Here is a 20,637-nt window from a genome sequence, read left to right on the forward strand (position 1 = left end):
CTCCTACATACCACAGATAAACACTGGTCTCCTACATACCACAGATAAACACTGGTCTCCTACATACCACAGATAAACACTGGTCTCTACATACCACAGATAAACACTGGTCTCTACATACCACAGATAAACACTGGTCTCTACATACCACAGATAAACACTGGTCTCCTACATACCACAGATAAACACTGGTCTCTACATACCACAGATAAACACTGGTCTCTACATACCACAGATAAACACTGGTCTCCTACATACCACAGATAAACACTGGTCTCCTACATACCACAGATAAACACTGGTCTCCTACATACCACAGATAAACACTGGTCTCTACATACCACAGATAAACACTGGTCTCCTACATACCACAGATAAACACTGGTCTCCTACATACCACAGATAAACACTGGTCTCCTACATACCACAGACAAACACTGGTCTCCTACATACCACAGATAAACACTGGTCTCCTACATACCACAGATAAACACTGGTCTTTACATACCACAGATAAACACTGGTCTCCTACATACCACAGATAAACACTGGTCTCTACATACCACAGATAAACACTGGTCTCTACATACCACAGATAAACACTGGTCTCCTACATACCACAGATAAACACTGGTCTCCTACATACCACAGATAAACACTGGTCTCTACATACCACAGATAAACACAGGTCTCCTACATACCACAGATAAACACTGGCCTCCTACATACCACAGATAAACACTGGTCTCCTACATACCACAGATAAACACTGGTCTTTTAAAAAAGATAGATAAACAATGGTCATCTAGTTCCTGGGAGTGACAACATTAAATGATATAGTAGAATTATAAGATAGAGTATATTACAGTATACGAGCTATACAGCACACCCCTGGCCATACGTTAATGTTACTATTGACGGCTATGACGACGCGTCCCTAGACCTAGGCTACAACATACAAGTACACAAACAACATTTACAAGCAGCAGAGCAAGCAGAACCTAACATACTTCAGGAGGCGCATTACATCCTCAAAAGGAAGCTTTCTGTAAAAATAGGGAAAAACTCAAAATAAAGAAAAACATACACAAAAATCATTGATAATAAAAATACAGAAACATGATATATTTGGTGTGTGTGATACTATTTGGCAGGCATAATTTATATGTGATTTGATGTGAGTTTAAGTACGTAGCACAAAATATATAGATAGCTATATAGAATACATGTGGGTCACACAATGACCTGGTATGTTGGATGTGCAGTATATAATTGAGATAGTGAAAATTAGCTATAAGCAAAATATACAAATCATATCATTTAGTGTTCTAAACTCTGTTGTAACTAGCAAGGTTATCAGAATTTTTAATGGTATTCTGTTGTTTCCATAAATGGTTCTTTTGAGATATTAATTCAATTATTAAACCAGGAAAATAAAAACTTAAAACTTAATTGCAAAGAAATACATTTCAAACAAATAACAGGTATATAAGGTTTCATAGATATATCTATATAAAACGATAATATTTCCACAAAAAACAATATGTGATTTTATTAACAAACATTACACTAACATAGCCAGCATATCAGGTCACACATTGACATGGTATATGTTGGATGTGCAGTATATAAATGAGATAGTGTAGTAAAATAGGCTAAAAACAAAATATATAAATTATTCTATATCATATGCATCGAGGTGCAAAAATAGCTTCATAAACACATTTATATGAAATTATCATAAGTCACAAAAAGTAATGATTTTTCGAGAAGCAAAAAGATATTGTGTATATATCAAACAAAAATCGAATAGTCTATAGCTGTTTAAAGAATAAGTTTGGGGAGATTTTAAATGCAGTACATGAAGCTAGAAATAATACATCAAGCTTGAGCTATAAGTCTGATAATGTCACATATTTTCAGTATTCAATTTATCAGATGAACATATCAGATTAACACGGTGGTTTAGAAATGAAATACAAACTGGTTCAGTATCACTCTGATGACACAAAAATAAAATATGTCTCTAAGATATAAAAGTAGCCGCACAGTCCCATGAAAAAAAATTATCCTGTGCAGAAGGAATCAAAGGTGACAATTGACCTTTTAACCTTGACCAATGACCACCAACATGTGATCAGTATAGAATTTGGTATTATGATACTATAATGGTGTAGATATGAACCAGATCTGTTTAAGAGTTCCGAAGATATTTTGAATGATTCGGGACGGGACGGAACTGGAAGGGACAGGGCGTGTGGTAACGCTATATATTACCTCCTTCAAATGGCCGTGGTATAAAAAGCAGAGTGTGAGAGACTTACACAATGTAGGAGAGATCCATCGTTTTCTCCGGAGTGTCGGGGAAATGAGGGATCTTCTGATTTGCCTTTGTGGGCACACATTTTATAGACTTCTTCAGATTGTGGCCTATCTGCTTTGCTGCGGATTTCTAGAATGACAAAAACATACAAACATGTCTGTGAGAATAAATAGTTTATTTATGAAATTACAAAGTGAAAATATCACTTAACAAAAGAAATGAAACATTGACTGAAGAAAAGAAAACTAATAATTATATTGAAAATAATTCTAAGATATGTATGAAATGTAAAATACAGCACAAGTGCCGATATATAGATACAAAGATATACAGTTCTGTAATTCCCCTTTATACATTACGTTATAAGAAGCCTGTTTATAAAGATTGTTCGTTCTGTTTGCTCTCTCTCTCTGTCTCTCGTTAATAGATAAATGTACATGTTAACATACATAGGACGTGTACTCTTTCATATCATGGTCGTTGCTGTGGTTCCCAGAGGTCCGGCCCCTCCAGAAGCAGTCTTGGCACAACTGGTAGTTATAGCAACGCTGACACTTGTAACGGAACCCCATAAAGGACTCTCGGTGACAGCCCTCACACTGCACTGGATGGAACACTGGAACAATGACAGTGAGAGTTATCTCCCCTGGCATAGCTGTACTGTTTACTCCAATGTAGCATGTGCCATTCAATCCAAATATATTACACATAATTTTCTATGTGATCAAACTTGATCTAAATTCTGGAACTGGCCTCATCAAAGTTTCTTAAGTTAAGGAAATTCTTTAACTGAAAATTTTCCTTAGAAAAGTATTATTGGAATAAAGAACCTTTTTAAAATTCTATAATACTAAAATTACAGCGGAAAATTTTAAGCTAAGAAAGTTAAGTTAGGGAATATTGATGAGTATTACAAGTCATAGCATGTGTGACCCTGCAGCCTGGTGGTGAATAGGAATATTCCCTATTTTATTTTACTTGTATATCTATTTGAGTAAAATTTCATCAAAATGAAAAATATTGAGAGAATTGAGTCCAGACCTAGATGACCTTATGAAGGACATTAAACATTGTTCCCTACCATTTTCCACCTGAGCCATCCTGTTGAGTATAGGTAACCACATGAGGCACTGAGGTCCTGGGTCCGACATCATCACATTCAGAAAGTCATTCACATTCACCGGTGACCTCTGTTGGGGAAAAATAGTGCATATGTAATGGCGACCTCTGGTGGATCATTTGAAACATAATGATGTGGCGCCATCTCGTGGAGAACAAATTCCTGTACATCATTATGTGTCAGCATCTTGAGGAAAATTTCCTGTATATGATGATGTGTCAATATCTTGAAGAAAAGTTTCTGTACATAATTATGTGTCAACATCTTAAGACAAATTTCCTGTACATAATTATGTGTCAACATCTTAAGACAAATTTCCTGTACATAATTATGTATTAATGTATTAAGTCTTTGATTGGATGGGATAGATATCCTGTACCGAAAGATGTCATTAACCCCCCCCCCCCCCCCCCCCCTCCCCTCCCCCACATACACACACACAATGAAACAATTACCCTACTTCTGAAGTCCAAACCAGTACTATTCACACCTATTTCCTTTTAAAAAGTACTGATAATGGAGATTTACTGTCCACGAACTGTTTTAGTGATGCTTCATCTCTGACAGAGAGTAATTATTATTGATTAAAAACAAGAATAGGCTGCTCTATATTTTTTATACACAACACCAAAAGTTACATACGTAATACTAACCTTCAAAAGATCTGAGCTTCTGTTTTTTATCTTTCAAATTTAAACTGAATAGACAATTAATTGCTTCCTAAAGAAACTATTGTATTCTGACTCTATATTTTGTATGTAATTTCTGTTCAATCAAGAGTCCATCTTTAGGATGCTTTTAATATTTTTATCATTTATTGGTGTTAATTAGATATATTTCTGTACCTGTGTATTATTAATTGGTGTTATTAAATATATATCTATACCATGGGTGTGATTTTATGCCTTACTGTGACAAGCAATGTGTATGCTCTCTGCACCTTGTAACATTATCATCAAAAGACAATCTGACAAAACTGTTCAAACATTAAAATGCTCAAAGCAATCAAGTCAACAGTTTAATGATAAATTATCTAAGCATTCACATGAAATAGAGAACAAAAAGGGAAGCAACTCCTGAAAAATCAATAGTGTTGTGAGTGCACAACATGATGGAGATTTAAACTGCAGTTTCAAAGAAACCACATAAAACTGATGAGAGTTCTACTCTAGGTGTCTCTATAGAATTGGTATTATTCAAAGAATAGTTTGCCACAAAAGGGGCCATAACTCTATAAAAGAAATCAATTAAAGAGAAAGTAATTGGTGCTAGGTGCTAGGCACCAAAGCGTGTGATTGTGTTATAATCATCCTGTGAAGGAAATGTTCAATATTGTCCAGACAACATCGTTTCCTGCTGGACCTAGGCTAAACCTAAAAACTGTAATATTGGGACTTGTAGCTTTAATGTTCTACATTAACTGCTGAATATAACTGTCAATTCACTTGTATAACTGCAAATTCCCATGGCTGACTACAACTGTTAATTCTCATGGCTGGGTAAAACTGTTAATTCTGATGGCTGGCTATAACTATTAATTCTCATGGCTAGCTACAACTTTTAATTCTCATGACTGACAACAACTGTAAATTATCATGACTAACAACAACCGTTAATTCTCATGACTGACAACAACCGTTAATTCTCATGACTGACTATAACAGTTAATTCTCATGACTATCAACAACTGTTAATTCTCATGGCTGACAACAACTGTTAATTCTCATGGCTGACAACAACTGTTAATTCTCATGGCTGACAACAACTGTTAATTCTCATGGCTGACAACAACTGCTAATTCCCATGGCTGACAAAAACTGTTAATTCTCATGACTGACAACAACTGTTAATTCTCATGGCTGACAACAACCGTTAATTCTCATGACTGACAACAACAGTAAATTCTCATGACTGACTACAACTGTTAATTCTCATGACTGACAACAACTGTTAATTCTCATGGCTGACAACAACTGTTAATTCTCATGACTGACTATAACAGTTAATTCTCATGACTATCAACAACTGTTAATTCTCATGGCTGACAACAACTGTTAATTCTCATGACTGACAACAACTGTTAATTCTCATGGCTGACAACAACAGTTAATTCTCATGGCTGACAACAACAGTTAATTCTCATGGCTGACAACAACAGTTAATTCTCATGGCTGACAACAACTGTTAATTCTCATGACTGACTATAACAGTTAATTCTCATGACTATCAACAACTGTTAATTCTCATGGCTGACAACAACTGTTAATTCTCATGGCTGACAACAACTGTTAATTCTCATGGCTGACAACAACTGTTAATTCTCATGGCTGACAACAACTGTTAATTCTCATGACTGACTATAACAGTTAATTCTCATGACTATCAACAACAGTTAATTCTCATGACTATCAACAACTGTTAATTCTCATGGCTGACAACAACTGTTAATTCTCATGACTGACAACAACAGTTAATTCTCATGACTAACAACAACTGTTAATTCTCATGACTATCAACAACTGTTAATTCTCATGACTATCAACAACTGTTAATTCTCATGACTGACAACAACTGTTAATTCTCATGACTATCAACAACTGTTAATTCTCATGGCTGACAACAACTGTTAATTCTCATGACTGACAACAACAGTTAATTCTCATGACTAACAACAACTGTTAATTCTCATGACTATCAACAACTGTTAATTCTCATGACTATCAACAACTGTTAATTCTCATGACTGACAACAACTGTTAATTCTCATGACTATCAACAACTGTTAATTCTCATGGCTGACAACAACTGTTAATTCTCATGACTGACAACAACTGTTAATTCTCATGACTATCAACAACTGTTAATTCTCATGACTATCAACAACTGTTAATTCTCATGACTATCAACAACTGTTAATTCTCATGACTATCAACAACTGTTAATTCTCATGACTATCAACAACTGTTAATTCTCATGACTATCAACAACTGTTAATTCTCATGGCTGACAACAACTGTTAATTCTCATGACTATCAACAACTGTTAATTCTCATGACTATCAACAACTGTTAATTCTCATGACTGACAACAACCGTTAATTCTCATGACTGACTATAACAGTTAATTCTCATGACTATCAACAACTGTTAATTCTCATGGATGACAACAACTGTTAATTCTCATGGCTGACAACAACTGTTAATTCTCATGACTATCAACAACTGTTAATTCTCATGACTGACAACAACTGTTAATTCTCATGACTATCAACAACTGTTAATTCTCATGGCTGACAACAACTGTTAATTCTCATGACTGACAATAACTGTTAATTCTCATGACTATCAACAACTGTTAATTCTCATGACTATCAACAACTGTTAATTCTCATGGCTGACAACAACTGTTAATTCTCATGACTGACTATAACAGTTAATTCTCATGACTGACAACAACTGTTAATTCTCATGACTATCAACAACTGTTAATTCTCATGACTATCAACTGTTAATTCTCATGGCTGACAACAACTGTTAATTCTCATGACTGACTATAACAGTTAATTCTCATGACTATCAACAACTGTTAATTCTCATGGCTGACAACAACTGTTAATTCTCATGACTGACTATAACAGTTAATTCTCATGACTGACAACAACTGTTAATTCTCATGACTGACAACAACTGTTAATTCTCATGACTATCAACAACTGTTAATTCTCATGACTATCAACTGTTAATTCTCATGACTATCAACAACTGTTAATTCTCATGACTATCAACAACTGTTAATTCTCATGACTATCAACAACTGTTAATTCTCATGACTATCAACAACTGTTAATTCTCATGACTGACAACAACTGTTAATTCTCATGACTATCAACAACTGTTAATTCTCATGACTGACAACAACTGTTAATTCTCATGACTATCAACAACTGTTAATTCTCATGACTATCAACAACTGTTAATTCTCATGACTATCAACAACTGTTAATTCTCATGACTGACAACAACTGTTAATTCTCATGACTATCAACAACTGTTAATTCTCATGACTGACAACAACTGTTAATTCTCATGACTATCAACAACTGTTAATTCTCATGACTATCAACAACTGTTTATTCTCATGGCTGACAACAACTGTTAATTCTCATGACTATCAACAACTGTTAATTCTCATGGCTGACAACAACTGTTAATTCTCATGACTATCAACAACTGTTAATTCTCATGACTATCAACAACTGTTAATTCTCATGGCTGACAACAACTGTTAATTCTCATGACTGACAATAACTGTTAATTCTCATGACTATCAACAACTGTTAATTCTCATGACTATCAACAACTGTTAATTCTCATGGCTGACAACAACTGTTAATTCTCATGACTGACTATAACAGTTAATTCTCATGACTGACAACAACTGTTAATTCTCATGACTGACAACAACTGTTAATTCTCATGACTATCAACAACTGTTAATTCTCATGACTATCAACAACTGTTAATTCTCATGACTATCAACAACTGTTAATTCTCATGACTGACAACAACTGTTAATTCTCATGACTATCAACAACTGTTAATTCTCATGACTGACAACAACTGTTAATTCTCATGACTATCAACAACTGTTAATTCTCATGACTATCAACAACTGTTAATTCTCATGACTATCAACAACTGTTAATTCTCATGACTGACAACAACTGTTAATTCTCATGACTATCAACAACTGTTAATTCTCATGGCTGACAACAACTGTTAATTCTCATGGCTGACAACAACTGTTAATTCTCATGGCTGACAACAACTGTTAATTCTCATGACTGACTATAACAGTTAATTCTCATGACTATCAACAACAGTTAATTCTCATGACTATCAACAACTGTTAATTCTCATGGCTGACAACAACTGTTAATTCTCATGACTGACAACAACAGTTAATTCTCATGACTAACAACAACTGTTAATTCTCATGACTATCAACAACTGTTAATTATCATGGCTGACAACAACTGTTAATTCTCATGGCTGACAACAACTGTTAATTCTCATGACTATCAACAACTGTTAATTATCATGGCTGACAACAACTGTTAATTCTCATGACTATCAACAACTGTTAATTCTCATGACTATCAACAACTGTTAATTCTCATGACTATCAACAACTGTTAATTCTCATGACTATCAACAACTGTTAATTCTCATGGCTGACAACAACTGTTAATTCTCATGACTATCAACAACTGTTAATTCTCATGACTATCAACAACTGTTAATTCTCATGACTATCAACAACTGTTAATTCTCATGACTGATAACAACTGTTAATTCTCATGACTGATAACAACTGTTAATTCTCATGACTGACTATAACTGTTAATTCTCATGGCTGACAACAACTGTTAATTCTCATGACTATCAACAACTGTTAATTCTCATGACTGATAACAACTGTTAATTCTCATGACTGATAACAACTGTTAATTCTCATGACTGACTATAACTGTTAATTCTCATGGCTGAGAACAACTGTAAATTATCATGGCTGACAACAACAGTTAATTCTCATGGCTGACAACAACTGTTAATTCTCATGACTAAGAACAACTGTTTATTCACATGGCTGACAACAACTGCTAATTCTCATGACTGACTACAACTGTTAATTCTCATGGCTGACAACAACTTTTTATTATCATGACTGACTATAACATTTAATTCTCATGGCTGACAACAACTGTTAATTCTAATGACTAACAACAACTGTTGATTCTCATGGCTGAAAACAACAGTTAATTCTCATGACTGACTATAACTGTTAATTCTAATGACTAACAACAACTGTAAATTATCATGGCTGACAACAACTGTTAATTCTCATGGCTGAGAACAACTGTAAATTATCATGGCTGACAACAACTGTTTATTATCATGGCTGAGAACAACTGTAAATTATCATGGCTGACAACAACTGTTAGTTCGCATGGCTGACAAAAACTGTTAATTATCATGGCTGACAAAAACTGTGAATTCACATGGCTGACAACAACTGTTAATTCTCATGACTGACTATATTGTCACACAAGTGGACTTCACCCCAGTCCAGACACAAAATTTTGCTGAGTTGACCTTCTCCTCTATGTAAAGATTCTTAGGAACATTCACCCCCACTACAAATGACACTGGAGCACTGTGGCAGTAATCACAAGCTTCAATACACATTAGCATCTGTGGATTGATGGACTTCTCAGGAACATAAGACACAGACTCTAGTCATAGCACTACCAGAACCTTGTAATCTCCAGCCCACTAGATCCACTTTCTAACAGGTTTAGGCTTCACAATTGATGAGAAATTCAAGAACAGTACATATATCAATCACATTCCACTACACAAATAGAATTGAAAACCTTTTCATGCGATTAAAATACCCACTTATCATCAAATTTGAATTGCTTTGGACATGACAGATTAGAATCATTTCTCATGATAGTGTTTTCTCTAAACTCAGGATTAGAATAATATATCATCAAACAGCTCGCAGGTTTTGCTAAGAAATTCGTACAATCTAGCTAAATCTCATAATAAAATCAATGTCAGACTTCTCACAAATTACAGGAATGTCAGATTTCTCACAAGAATGTCAGTCTTCTCACAGGGATCAAAGGAATGTCAGACTTCTCACAATTTACAGCACCAGATCAAAGTGATGCAAATCTTCTCAAAGGAAAATAATAGCTCAGGATCATAGGGTTGTCAGTCTTTTCACTAGGAACTCAGGAAAATTGTACTTCTCACAAATTACAGCACCAGATAACAGGAATGACAGACTTCTCACAGGAATGTCAGACTTCTTATAGGAATGACAGACTTCTCACAGGAATATCAGACTTCTCACAGGAATGACAGACTTCTCACAGGAATATCAGACTTCTCACAGAAAAGACAGACTTCTCACAGGAATGACAGACTTCTCACAGGGATGTCAGACTTCTCACAGGAATGACAGACTTCTCACAGGAATGACAGACTACTCACAGGGATGACAGACTTCTCACAGGAATGACAGACTTCTCACAGGAATGACAGACTTCTCACAGGAATGTCAGACTTCTCACAGGAATGACAGACTTCTCACAGGAATATCAGACTTCTCACAGAAAAGACAGACTTTTCACAGGAATGACAGACTTCTCACAGGAATGACAGACTTCTCACAGGAATGACAGACTGCTCACAGGAATGACAGACTTCTCACAGGAATGACAGACTTCTCACATAACTGACAGACTTCTCATAGGAATGACATACTTCTCACAGGAATATCAGACTTCTCACAGGAATGACAGACTTCTCACAGGAATGTCATACCTCTCACAGGAATGACAGACTTCTCACAGAACTGACAGACTTCTCACAGGAATGTCAGACTTCTCACAGGAATGACAGACTTCTCACAGGAATGACAGACTTCTCACAGGAATGTCAGACTTTTCACAGGAATATCAGACTTCTCACAGGAATGACAGACTTCTCACAGGAATATCAGACTTCTCACAGAAAAGACAGACTTCTCACAGGAATGACAGACTTCTCACAGGAATGACAGACTTCTCACAGGGATGTCAGACTTCTCACAGGAATGACAGAATTCTCACAGGAATGACAGACTTCTCACAGGAATGACAGACTTCTTACAGGAATGACAGACTTCTCACAGGAATATCAGACTTCTCACAGGAATGACAGACTTCTCACAGGAATATCAGACTTCTCACAGAAAAGACAGACTTCTCACAGGAATGACAGACTTCTCACAGGAATGACAGACTTCTCACAGGGATGTCAGACTTCTCACAGGAATGACAGACTTCTCACAGGAATGACAGACTTCTCACAGGAATGACAGACTTCTCACAGGAATATCAGACTTCTCACAGAAAAGACAGACTTCTCACAGGAATGTCAGACTTCTTACAGGAATGACAGACTTCTCACAGGAATATCAGACTTCTCACAGGAATGACAGACTTCTCACAGGAATATCAGACTTCTCACAGAAAAGACAGACTTCTCACAGGAATGACAGACTTCTCACAGGAATGACAGACTTCTCACAGGGATGTCAGACTTCTCACAGGAATGACTTCTCACAGGAATGACAGACTTCTCACAGGAATGACAGACTTCTCACAGGAATGACAGACTTCTCATAGGAATGACAGACTTCTCACAGGAATGTCAGACTTCTCACAGGAATGTCAGACTTCTCACAGGAATGACACTTCTCACATGAATGACAGACTTCTCACAAGAATGTCAGACTTCTCATAGGATAGGAATGACAGACTTCTCACAGGAATGACAGACTTCTCACAGGAATGTCAGACTTCTCACAGGAATGTCAGACTTCTCACAGGAATATCAGACTTCTCACAGGAATATCAGACTTCTCCAAGGAATGTCAGACTTCTCACAGGAATGACAGACTTCTCACAGGAATATCAGACTTCTCACAGGAATGACAGACTTCTCACAGGAATATCAGACTTCTCACAGGAATATCAGACTTCTCAAAGGAATGTCAGACTTCTCACAGGAATATCAGACTTCTCAAAGGAATGTCAGACTTCTCACAGGAATGACAGACTTCTCAAAGGAATGTCAGACTTCTCACAGGATTGTCAGACTTCTCAAAGGAATGTCACAATGGAGGATCACAGGAATGTCAGACTTCTCACATGAATGTCAGACTTCTCACATGAATGTCAGACTTCTCACAGGAATGACAGACTTCTCACAGGAAGGTCAGACTTCTCAAAGGAATGTCAGACTTAACTTCTCATAGGATTGTCACAATGCAGGATCACAGGGATGTCATCCTTTTAGCCTTTCAGCTCAGAATATAATTGATATCTGCCCTCACCTCAAAATTACGGTACAGAATTATTTTCAGCATTTATATGCCATTCAACTCCAGATCAAAGTGTCATAAATTTCAGTTTTGGATCGGATATCTGCTTTCACACTTCAGGAACAGGATTTTTTCTGTCATATCGCAGGAAATATCTTTGAGGTCCTCAGCTGTGAGCAGATATTTGCTGTCAAACTCACAGTTGAAGATCTCAAAGATATTTTCTGTCAAACTCACAGTTGAAGATCTCAAAGATATTTTCTGTCATACTCACAGCTGAGGATCTCACAGATATTTTCTGTCAAACTCACAGTTGAAGATCTCAAAGATATTTCCTGTCATACTCACAGCTGAAGATCTCAAAGATATTTTCTGTCATACTCACAGCTGAGGATCTCACAGATATTTTCTGTCAAACTCACAGTTGAAGATCTCAAAGATATTTCCTGTCATACTCACAGCTGAAGATCTCAAAATCATCTTCTGTCATACTCACAACTGAGGATCTCAAAGATATTTCCTGCCATACTCACAGTTGAAGATCTCTAAGATATTTTCTGACATACTCACAGTTGAGGATCTCAAAGATATTTTCTGTCATACTCACAGTTGAGAATCTCAAAAATATTTTCTGTCATACTCACAGTTAAGGATCTCAAAAATATTTTCTGTCATACTCACAACTGAGGATCTCAAAGATATTTTCTGTCATACTCACAGTTGAGAATCACACAGTTAAAGATGAAGAGTTATCTGCTCTTAGTGTCACATAAGCATCAGCCTTGACAGCTTGAGACAATTACAGATAATGTTAAGGAAGATGTTATACCTCGGACAGACAAACATCAAACATTCATAGAGAGCTGATTCAACATAGCCACCTACTGGATAACTCAATCAATACAGTGTTTGAGATGTAGGCTACATGGGTATGTATAACACTGTTACAGGTACATAGAGCTCTCATTAACCAGGCAGAGACACATACACAGGTAAGAGTTAGGTGTGCTGGATAATTACATCACACTCAATGATGGGCAAATCAGGTCATCTCATGAATAACGTAACATACAGCTGGCCATAAACAAGAGGTAGTGTAAGTCTCACCTGTAGTCAATGGGTAGCGCACACATCAGCCATTCATGTTTATCGAACATTGGTTTTTTGTGGTATTTAGTTTGATTGAATTACATTCCAGCTAAAGCAGCAAAGAGTTCCAATGTGTATTTGTTGATGTGATGATACAGGTATTTATTACATACCTTTATGACCTAACTATAGAGATACAGGTATTTATTATATACCTTTATGACCTAACTATAGAGATACAGGTATTTATTACATACCTGTATGACCTAACTATAGAGATACAGGTATCTATTACATACCTGTATGATCTGAACTAGAGAGATACAGGTATTTATTACATACCTGTATGACCTAACTATAGAGATACAGGTATTTATTACATACCTGTATGGCCTTACTATAGAGATACAGGTATTTATTACATACTTGTATGATCTTACTATAGAGATATAGGTATTTATTACATACCTGTATAACCTAACTATAGAGATACAGGTATTTATTACATACCTGTATGACATTACTATAGAGATACAGGTATTCATTACATACCTGTTTGACCTAACTATAGAGATACAGGTATCTATTACATACCTGTATGATCTGACTATAGAGATACAGGTATTTATTACATACCTGTATGGCCTTACTATAGAGATACAGGTATTTATTACATACTTGTATGATCTTACTATAGAGATACAGGTATTTATTACATACCTGTATAACCTAACTATAGAGATACAGGTATTTATTACATACCTGTATGACATTACTATAGAGATACAGGTATTCATTACATACCTGTTTGACCTAACTATAGAGATACAGGTATCTATTACATACCTGTATGATCTGACTATAGAGATACAGGTATTTATTACATACCTTTATGACCTAACTATAGAGATACAGGTATTTATTACATACCTGTATGATCTGACTATAGAGATACAGGTATTTATTACATACCTGTATGACCTTACTATAGAGATACAGGTATTTATTACATACCTGTATGATCTGACTATAGAGATACAGGTATTTATTACATACCTTTATGACCTAACTATAGAGATACAGGTATTTATTACATACCTGTATGGCCTTACTATAGAGATCCAGGTATTTATTACATACCTGTATGACCTAACTATAGAGATACAGGTATTCATCACATACCTGTATAAAGTTGCTACAGTGATAATGAATCAATTAAATGTTAAAGGGTCAGGTGCCCAATAAGTGGGTTTTCTCCAAATACTCTAGTTACCTTCCATATAAGACCCCTTCCTCACTTACATCCAAGTCAACAAAATTGATTGTTTACATAACAATGATAAAACAGCGAAAAACAAAATCTGGAACGAAGATGTTCATCCTGTATGTCTAAAGCTTAACCGAGGTTCACAAATACCACAAAAATAGGTAAAATCTTTGCTGTTTACTGAGACCTAAAATTATTTAAGTAGTGCAATATCTTATATCGAGGTTAGCATACTCACGCCATCGAAACAGGCCCGGGACGCCATCTCATTGTAGCCAAAAGACGGCCCCTCAAAAACAGCTGTGGGGAGGGTTAACAGGTCCCTTAAGTAATCCTCAAAACGTTGTCTATTCAAATATCCGCTAGAGTCAGACAACTGGGTAAAAATATCTGAAAGAGTTTATAAACACATGTATTACAAAAAAATATAAAGTAAAACTTTCCTAAGATGACGCAAATACCTGCTGATAAGAAAGTCAGTTAAAATCCTCGAATTTGGCTCACCCTTATTTATTTTGAAATCCTTTAATAAATCAAGTATATGATGGACTAATAGAATCTAACACGGGTCTGTTTCGTGGACAGGGATATCTCAAGCCTCGTGTAAGAGTTTGGCCAGTCAGCACGAGTTGCTGAGTGCTGGCTAGCCAAACTCTTACTTGAGGGTTAAATTGAGATATCCTTTTTTGCAGAAAAAAATTACGTATGTTATTGTGAGCAGCGTCATATAACACATGCCAGCTGTCTTTACCCCTCTGTGTGAGATCCATTTATTGTTTCCCTAGCAACCGCGGGATAAGCCTGTGAAGAATGTGAAAATATTTCCTCTGGTTCTGAACATTTAACTATGCTATATAGCAGTTAGATTTCGCAAGAGTTTAATTTTCACTATATTCGGTTTTCTGCTAAAATAGGCAAATTCTTAACACCAGCAAAATATTTAGCATAACACTGACATTTTCGAGATATGTCATAGAACAGTAACATTACTGTGTGAAAATACAACTCAACAACATTACATAAAATATTAGAGCACCTGTTAATCAAACAAGAAATAAAAGTTGGGATGTGAAATATATTCTGATAATGGATGAATAATAATTTTCACAATACATCCTTGTTTTAGTCACGTGTCAAGAGACATGGTGTAATTGTAGCACCAAATACTAGACAACTGTGTCTACTTTAAAGTGTGATACTGTATAACATATATCACTAGAGGAAATAGAACATCATAATTTGTTTACTTTGTGAATTAAAGAAATTTGTTGTGACATGTTCAAGTTCTAGTCGTTACTTTATGAATCATTCTTCCAGGTCTTGAATTGGTTTGCAGCTTTTGTTTATGTCAACTTTGTCAGTGTGAATTACCTAAGCTCAATCCTATAAGCCACCTTATAGCAGTATAACTCTGCCACACACAGAAGACTTCCAATAATGTATGATTTTATGACACTATAGTTACAGCAGATGGATTTGAGATTCTTGACAGGCTGAGAGTTGTCACCATCACCGTATCAAATTCAAGCCAGGCTCTACAGTATATATGACATATACAGCCCCTCAAAATGTTTGGTGCTTTTAGTAGGAGACAGTCTAACATACAATTACAACATTAAGGACTGTCAATGCCTGTTAAAACAAATGTAAGCAATTAAAAAATGCATATATGAGCTATATTAACAGATATTTATGAGTGAAATATTTTAAAACTTGAAATTGGAAAATCCATATCAGTGTTTGAAGCTGTGAACTGCCAAGGGAACAGGGCTAAGTAAGTGCACATTATCCTTAAAATGAGGAAAAACAAAAGTGCATGTTTGTATTAGTAATCCTAAACAAAAGGCAATTGTGAGAAATATTTGTCATATTGAAACCCATTTATGGAGGTTCTCGGGTCCAGTTCTCATGTGTTGTTTAATTAAATCCACCCCAATGGGGCCTAGTTTCCATGACAACTTGTGGGTGTGACTCACACTTCTATCAGGTAAGGCCTAATCCCCTCCATGTACAATAACCGCAAATTAAATTCAGAAACAATTACAGGAACAAAAGCTTAATGTGTTTTTTAATGATAGAAGTGATTGCAATGCGAGTCAACATTTTGCTATAGTCAAGCTGAACAGTAATTAAAGAGGATTTTAAAAATGCTATGTAAATTTTCTTTGCACTGTAGCAATTATTTATTCTAACCTAAACAGAGAAAAACAAGTTTAAACCTAGTAAACATATATTGGTGCTATTTCCTAATTGTTCATTATGTCTAAGGGAAAAATTGTACTTAATTACATGCTCTTAAATGTTTGAGAATATTTTTTTCATTACTGTTAATTTTTTTTCTTAGTTTCAGATATTTAACAGAAAGTCATCAAATCATATGTGTAAGCATGAAAAAGGGAAAGCATGAAAAAGGGAGATATGCATTAGGAAGAGTACATAGATACATGTACACAGGAGATATATGGTATACACAGGATATATGGGGTATACACAGGAGATATGGGTATACACAGGAGATATGGGGTATACACAGGAGATATGGGGTATACACAGGAGATATATGGGTATACACAGGATATATGGGGTATACACAGGAGATATGGGGTATACACAGGAGATATGGGGTATACACAGGAGATATGGGGATATACACAGGAGATATGGGGTATACACAGGAGATATGGGGTATACACAGGAGATATGGGTATACACAGGATATATGGGTATACACAGGAGATATGGGTATACACAGGATATATATGGTATACACAGGATATATGGGGTATACACAGGAGATATGGGGTATACACAGGAGATATGGGGTATACACAGGAGATATATGGGTATACACAGGAGATATGGGGTATACACAGGAGATATGGGGTATACACAGGAGATATGGGGTATACCCAGGAGATATGGGGAATACACAGGAGATATGGGGTATACACAGGAGATATGGGGTAATACACAGGAGATATGGGGTAATACACAGGAGATATGGGGTATATACAGGAGATATGGGGTATACTACAGGAGATATGGGGTATATACAAGGAGATATGGGGTATATACAGGAGATATGGGAAATACACAGGAGATATGGGGTATACACAGGAGATATGGGGTATACACAGGATATATGGGGTATACACAGGAGATATGGGGTATACACAGGAGATATGGGGTATACACAGGAGATATGGGGTATACACAGGAGATATGGGGTATACACAGGAGATATGGGGTATACTACAGGAGATATGGGGAATACACAGGAGATATGGGGTATACACAGGAGATATGGGGAATACACAGGAGATATGGGGTATACACAGGAGATATGGGGAATACACAGGAGATATGGGGTATACACAGGAGATATGGGGTATACACAGGAGATATGGGAATACACAGGAGATATGGGGTATACACAGGAGATATGGGGTATACACAGGAGATATGGGGTATACACAGGAGATATGGGGAATACACAGGAGATATGGGGTATACACAGGAGATATGGGGAATACACAGGAGATATGGGGAATACACAGGAGATATGGGGTATACACAGGAGATATGGGGTATACACAGGAGATATGGGGTATACACAGGAGATATGGGTATACACAGGAGATATGGGGAATACACAGGAGATATGGGGTATACACAGGAGATATGGGTATACACAGGAGATATGGGGTATACACAGGAGATATGGGGTATACACAGGAGATATGGGGGTATACACAGGAGATATGGGGTATACACAGGAGATATGGGGAATACACAGGAGATATGGGGTATACACAGGAGATATGGGGTATAACAGGAGATATGGGGAATACACAGGAGATATGGGGTAATACACAGGAGATATGGGGTATACACAGGAGATATGGGGATACACAGGAGATATGGGGTATACACAGGAGATATGGGGTATACACAGGAGATATGGGGTATACACAGGAGATATGGGGTATACACAGGAGATATGGGGTATACACAGGAGATATGGGGAATACACAGGAGATATGGGTATACACAGGAGATATGGGGTATACACAGGAGATATGGGGTATACACAGGAGATATGGGGTATACACAGGAGATATGGGGTATACACAGGAGATATGGGGTATACACAGGAGATATGGGGTATACACAGGAGATATGGGGTATACACAGGAGATATGGGGTATACACAGGAGATATGGGGTATACACAGGAGATATGGGGTATACACAGGAGATATGGGGTATACACAGGAGATATGGGGTATACACAGGAGATATGGGGAATACACAGGAGATATGGGGAATACACAGGAGATATGGGGTATACACAGGAGATATGGGGTATACACAGGAGATATGGGGTATACACAGGAGATATGGGGTATACACAGGAGATATGGGGTATACACAGGAGATATGGGGTATACACAGGAGATATGGGGTATACACAGGAGATATGGGGTATACACAGGAGATATGGGGATATACACAGGAGATATGGGGTATACACAGGAGATATGGGGTATACACAGGAGATATGGGGTATACACAGGAGATATGGGGTATACACAGGAGATATGGGGTATACACAGGAGATATGGGGTATACACAGGAGATATGGGGAATACACAGGAGATATGGGGTATACACAGGAGATATGGGGTATACACAGGAGATATGGGGTATACACAGGAGATATGGGGTATACACAGGAGATATGGGGTATACACAGGAGATATGGGGTATACACAGGAGATATGGGTATACACAGGAGATATGGGTATACACAGGAGATATGGGGTATACACAGGAGATATGGGGTATACACAGGAGATATGGGGTATACACAGGAGATATGGGGTATACACAGGAGATATGGGGAATACACAGGAGATATGGGTATACACAGGAGATATGGGGTATACACAGGAGATATGGGGTATACACAGGAGATATGGGGTATACACAGGAGATATGGGGTATACACAGGAGATATGGGTATACACAGGATATATGGGTATACACAGGAGATATGGGGTAAGATATGGGAGGATACACAGGAGATATGGAGTATACACAGAGATATGGGGTATATACACAGGAGATATGGGGAATACACAGGAGATATGGGGTATACACAGGAGATATGGGGTATACACAGGAGATATGGGGTATACACAGGAGATATGGGGTATACACAGGAGATATGGGGTATACACAGGAGATATATGGGTATACACAGGATATATGGGGTATACACAGGAGATATGGGGTATACACAGGAGATATGGGGTATATACAGGAGATATGGGGTATATACACAGGAGATATGGGGAATACACAGGAGATATGGGGAATACACAGGAGATATGAGGTATACACAGGAGATATGGGTATACACAGGAGATATGGTATATAAACAGGAGATATACACAGGAGATATGGGGTATACACAGGAGATATGGGGTATACACAGGAGATATGGGTATACACAGGAGATATGGGGTATACACAGGAGATATATGGTATACACAGGAGATATGGGGTATACACAGGAGATATGAGGTATACACAGGAGATATGGGGTATACACAGGAGATATGGGGTATATACAGGAGATATAGGGTATACACAGGAGATATGGGGTATACACAGGAGATATGAAGTATACACAGGAGATATGGGTATACACAGGAGATATGGGGTATACACAGGAGATATGGGAAATACACAGGAGATATGGGGAATACACAGGAGATATGGGGTATACACAGGAGATATGGGGAATACACAGGAGATATGGGGTATACACAGGAGATATGGGGTATATACAGGATATATGGGGTATACACAGGATATATGGGGAATACACAGG

General features: G+C 36.9%; 1 protein-coding gene across 3 annotated transcripts in view; it reads right to left on the reverse strand.

Moving 5' to 3' along the window:
- Positions 1–20,637, reverse strand: part of LOC117326006 (dystrobrevin beta-like) — a 141,490-nt gene that overhangs the window by 52,136 nt on the left and 68,717 nt on the right. For 2 of the 3 annotated variants that reach the window (XM_033882561.1, XM_033882559.1), the window contains exons 6-10: positions 14,978–15,129; positions 3,405–3,513; positions 2,773–2,939; positions 2,325–2,452; positions 1,011–1,046 (exon numbers count right to left, since the gene is read on the reverse strand). In XM_033882561.1, the coding sequence (XP_033738452.1) occupies positions 1,011–1,046; positions 2,325–2,452; positions 2,773–2,939; positions 3,405–3,513; positions 14,978–15,129 (592 nt within the window). The remainder of the gene's footprint in view (positions 1–1,010; positions 1,047–2,324; positions 2,453–2,772; positions 2,940–3,404; positions 3,514–14,977; positions 15,130–20,637) is intronic. The other variant, XM_033882560.1, reaches the window with a different exon arrangement.

This window comes from Pecten maximus, chromosome 4 (assembly GCF_902652985.1).
Source record: "Pecten maximus chromosome 4, xPecMax1.1, whole genome shotgun sequence".
Classification (NCBI taxonomy): domain Eukaryota; kingdom Metazoa; phylum Mollusca; class Bivalvia; order Pectinida; family Pectinidae; genus Pecten; species Pecten maximus.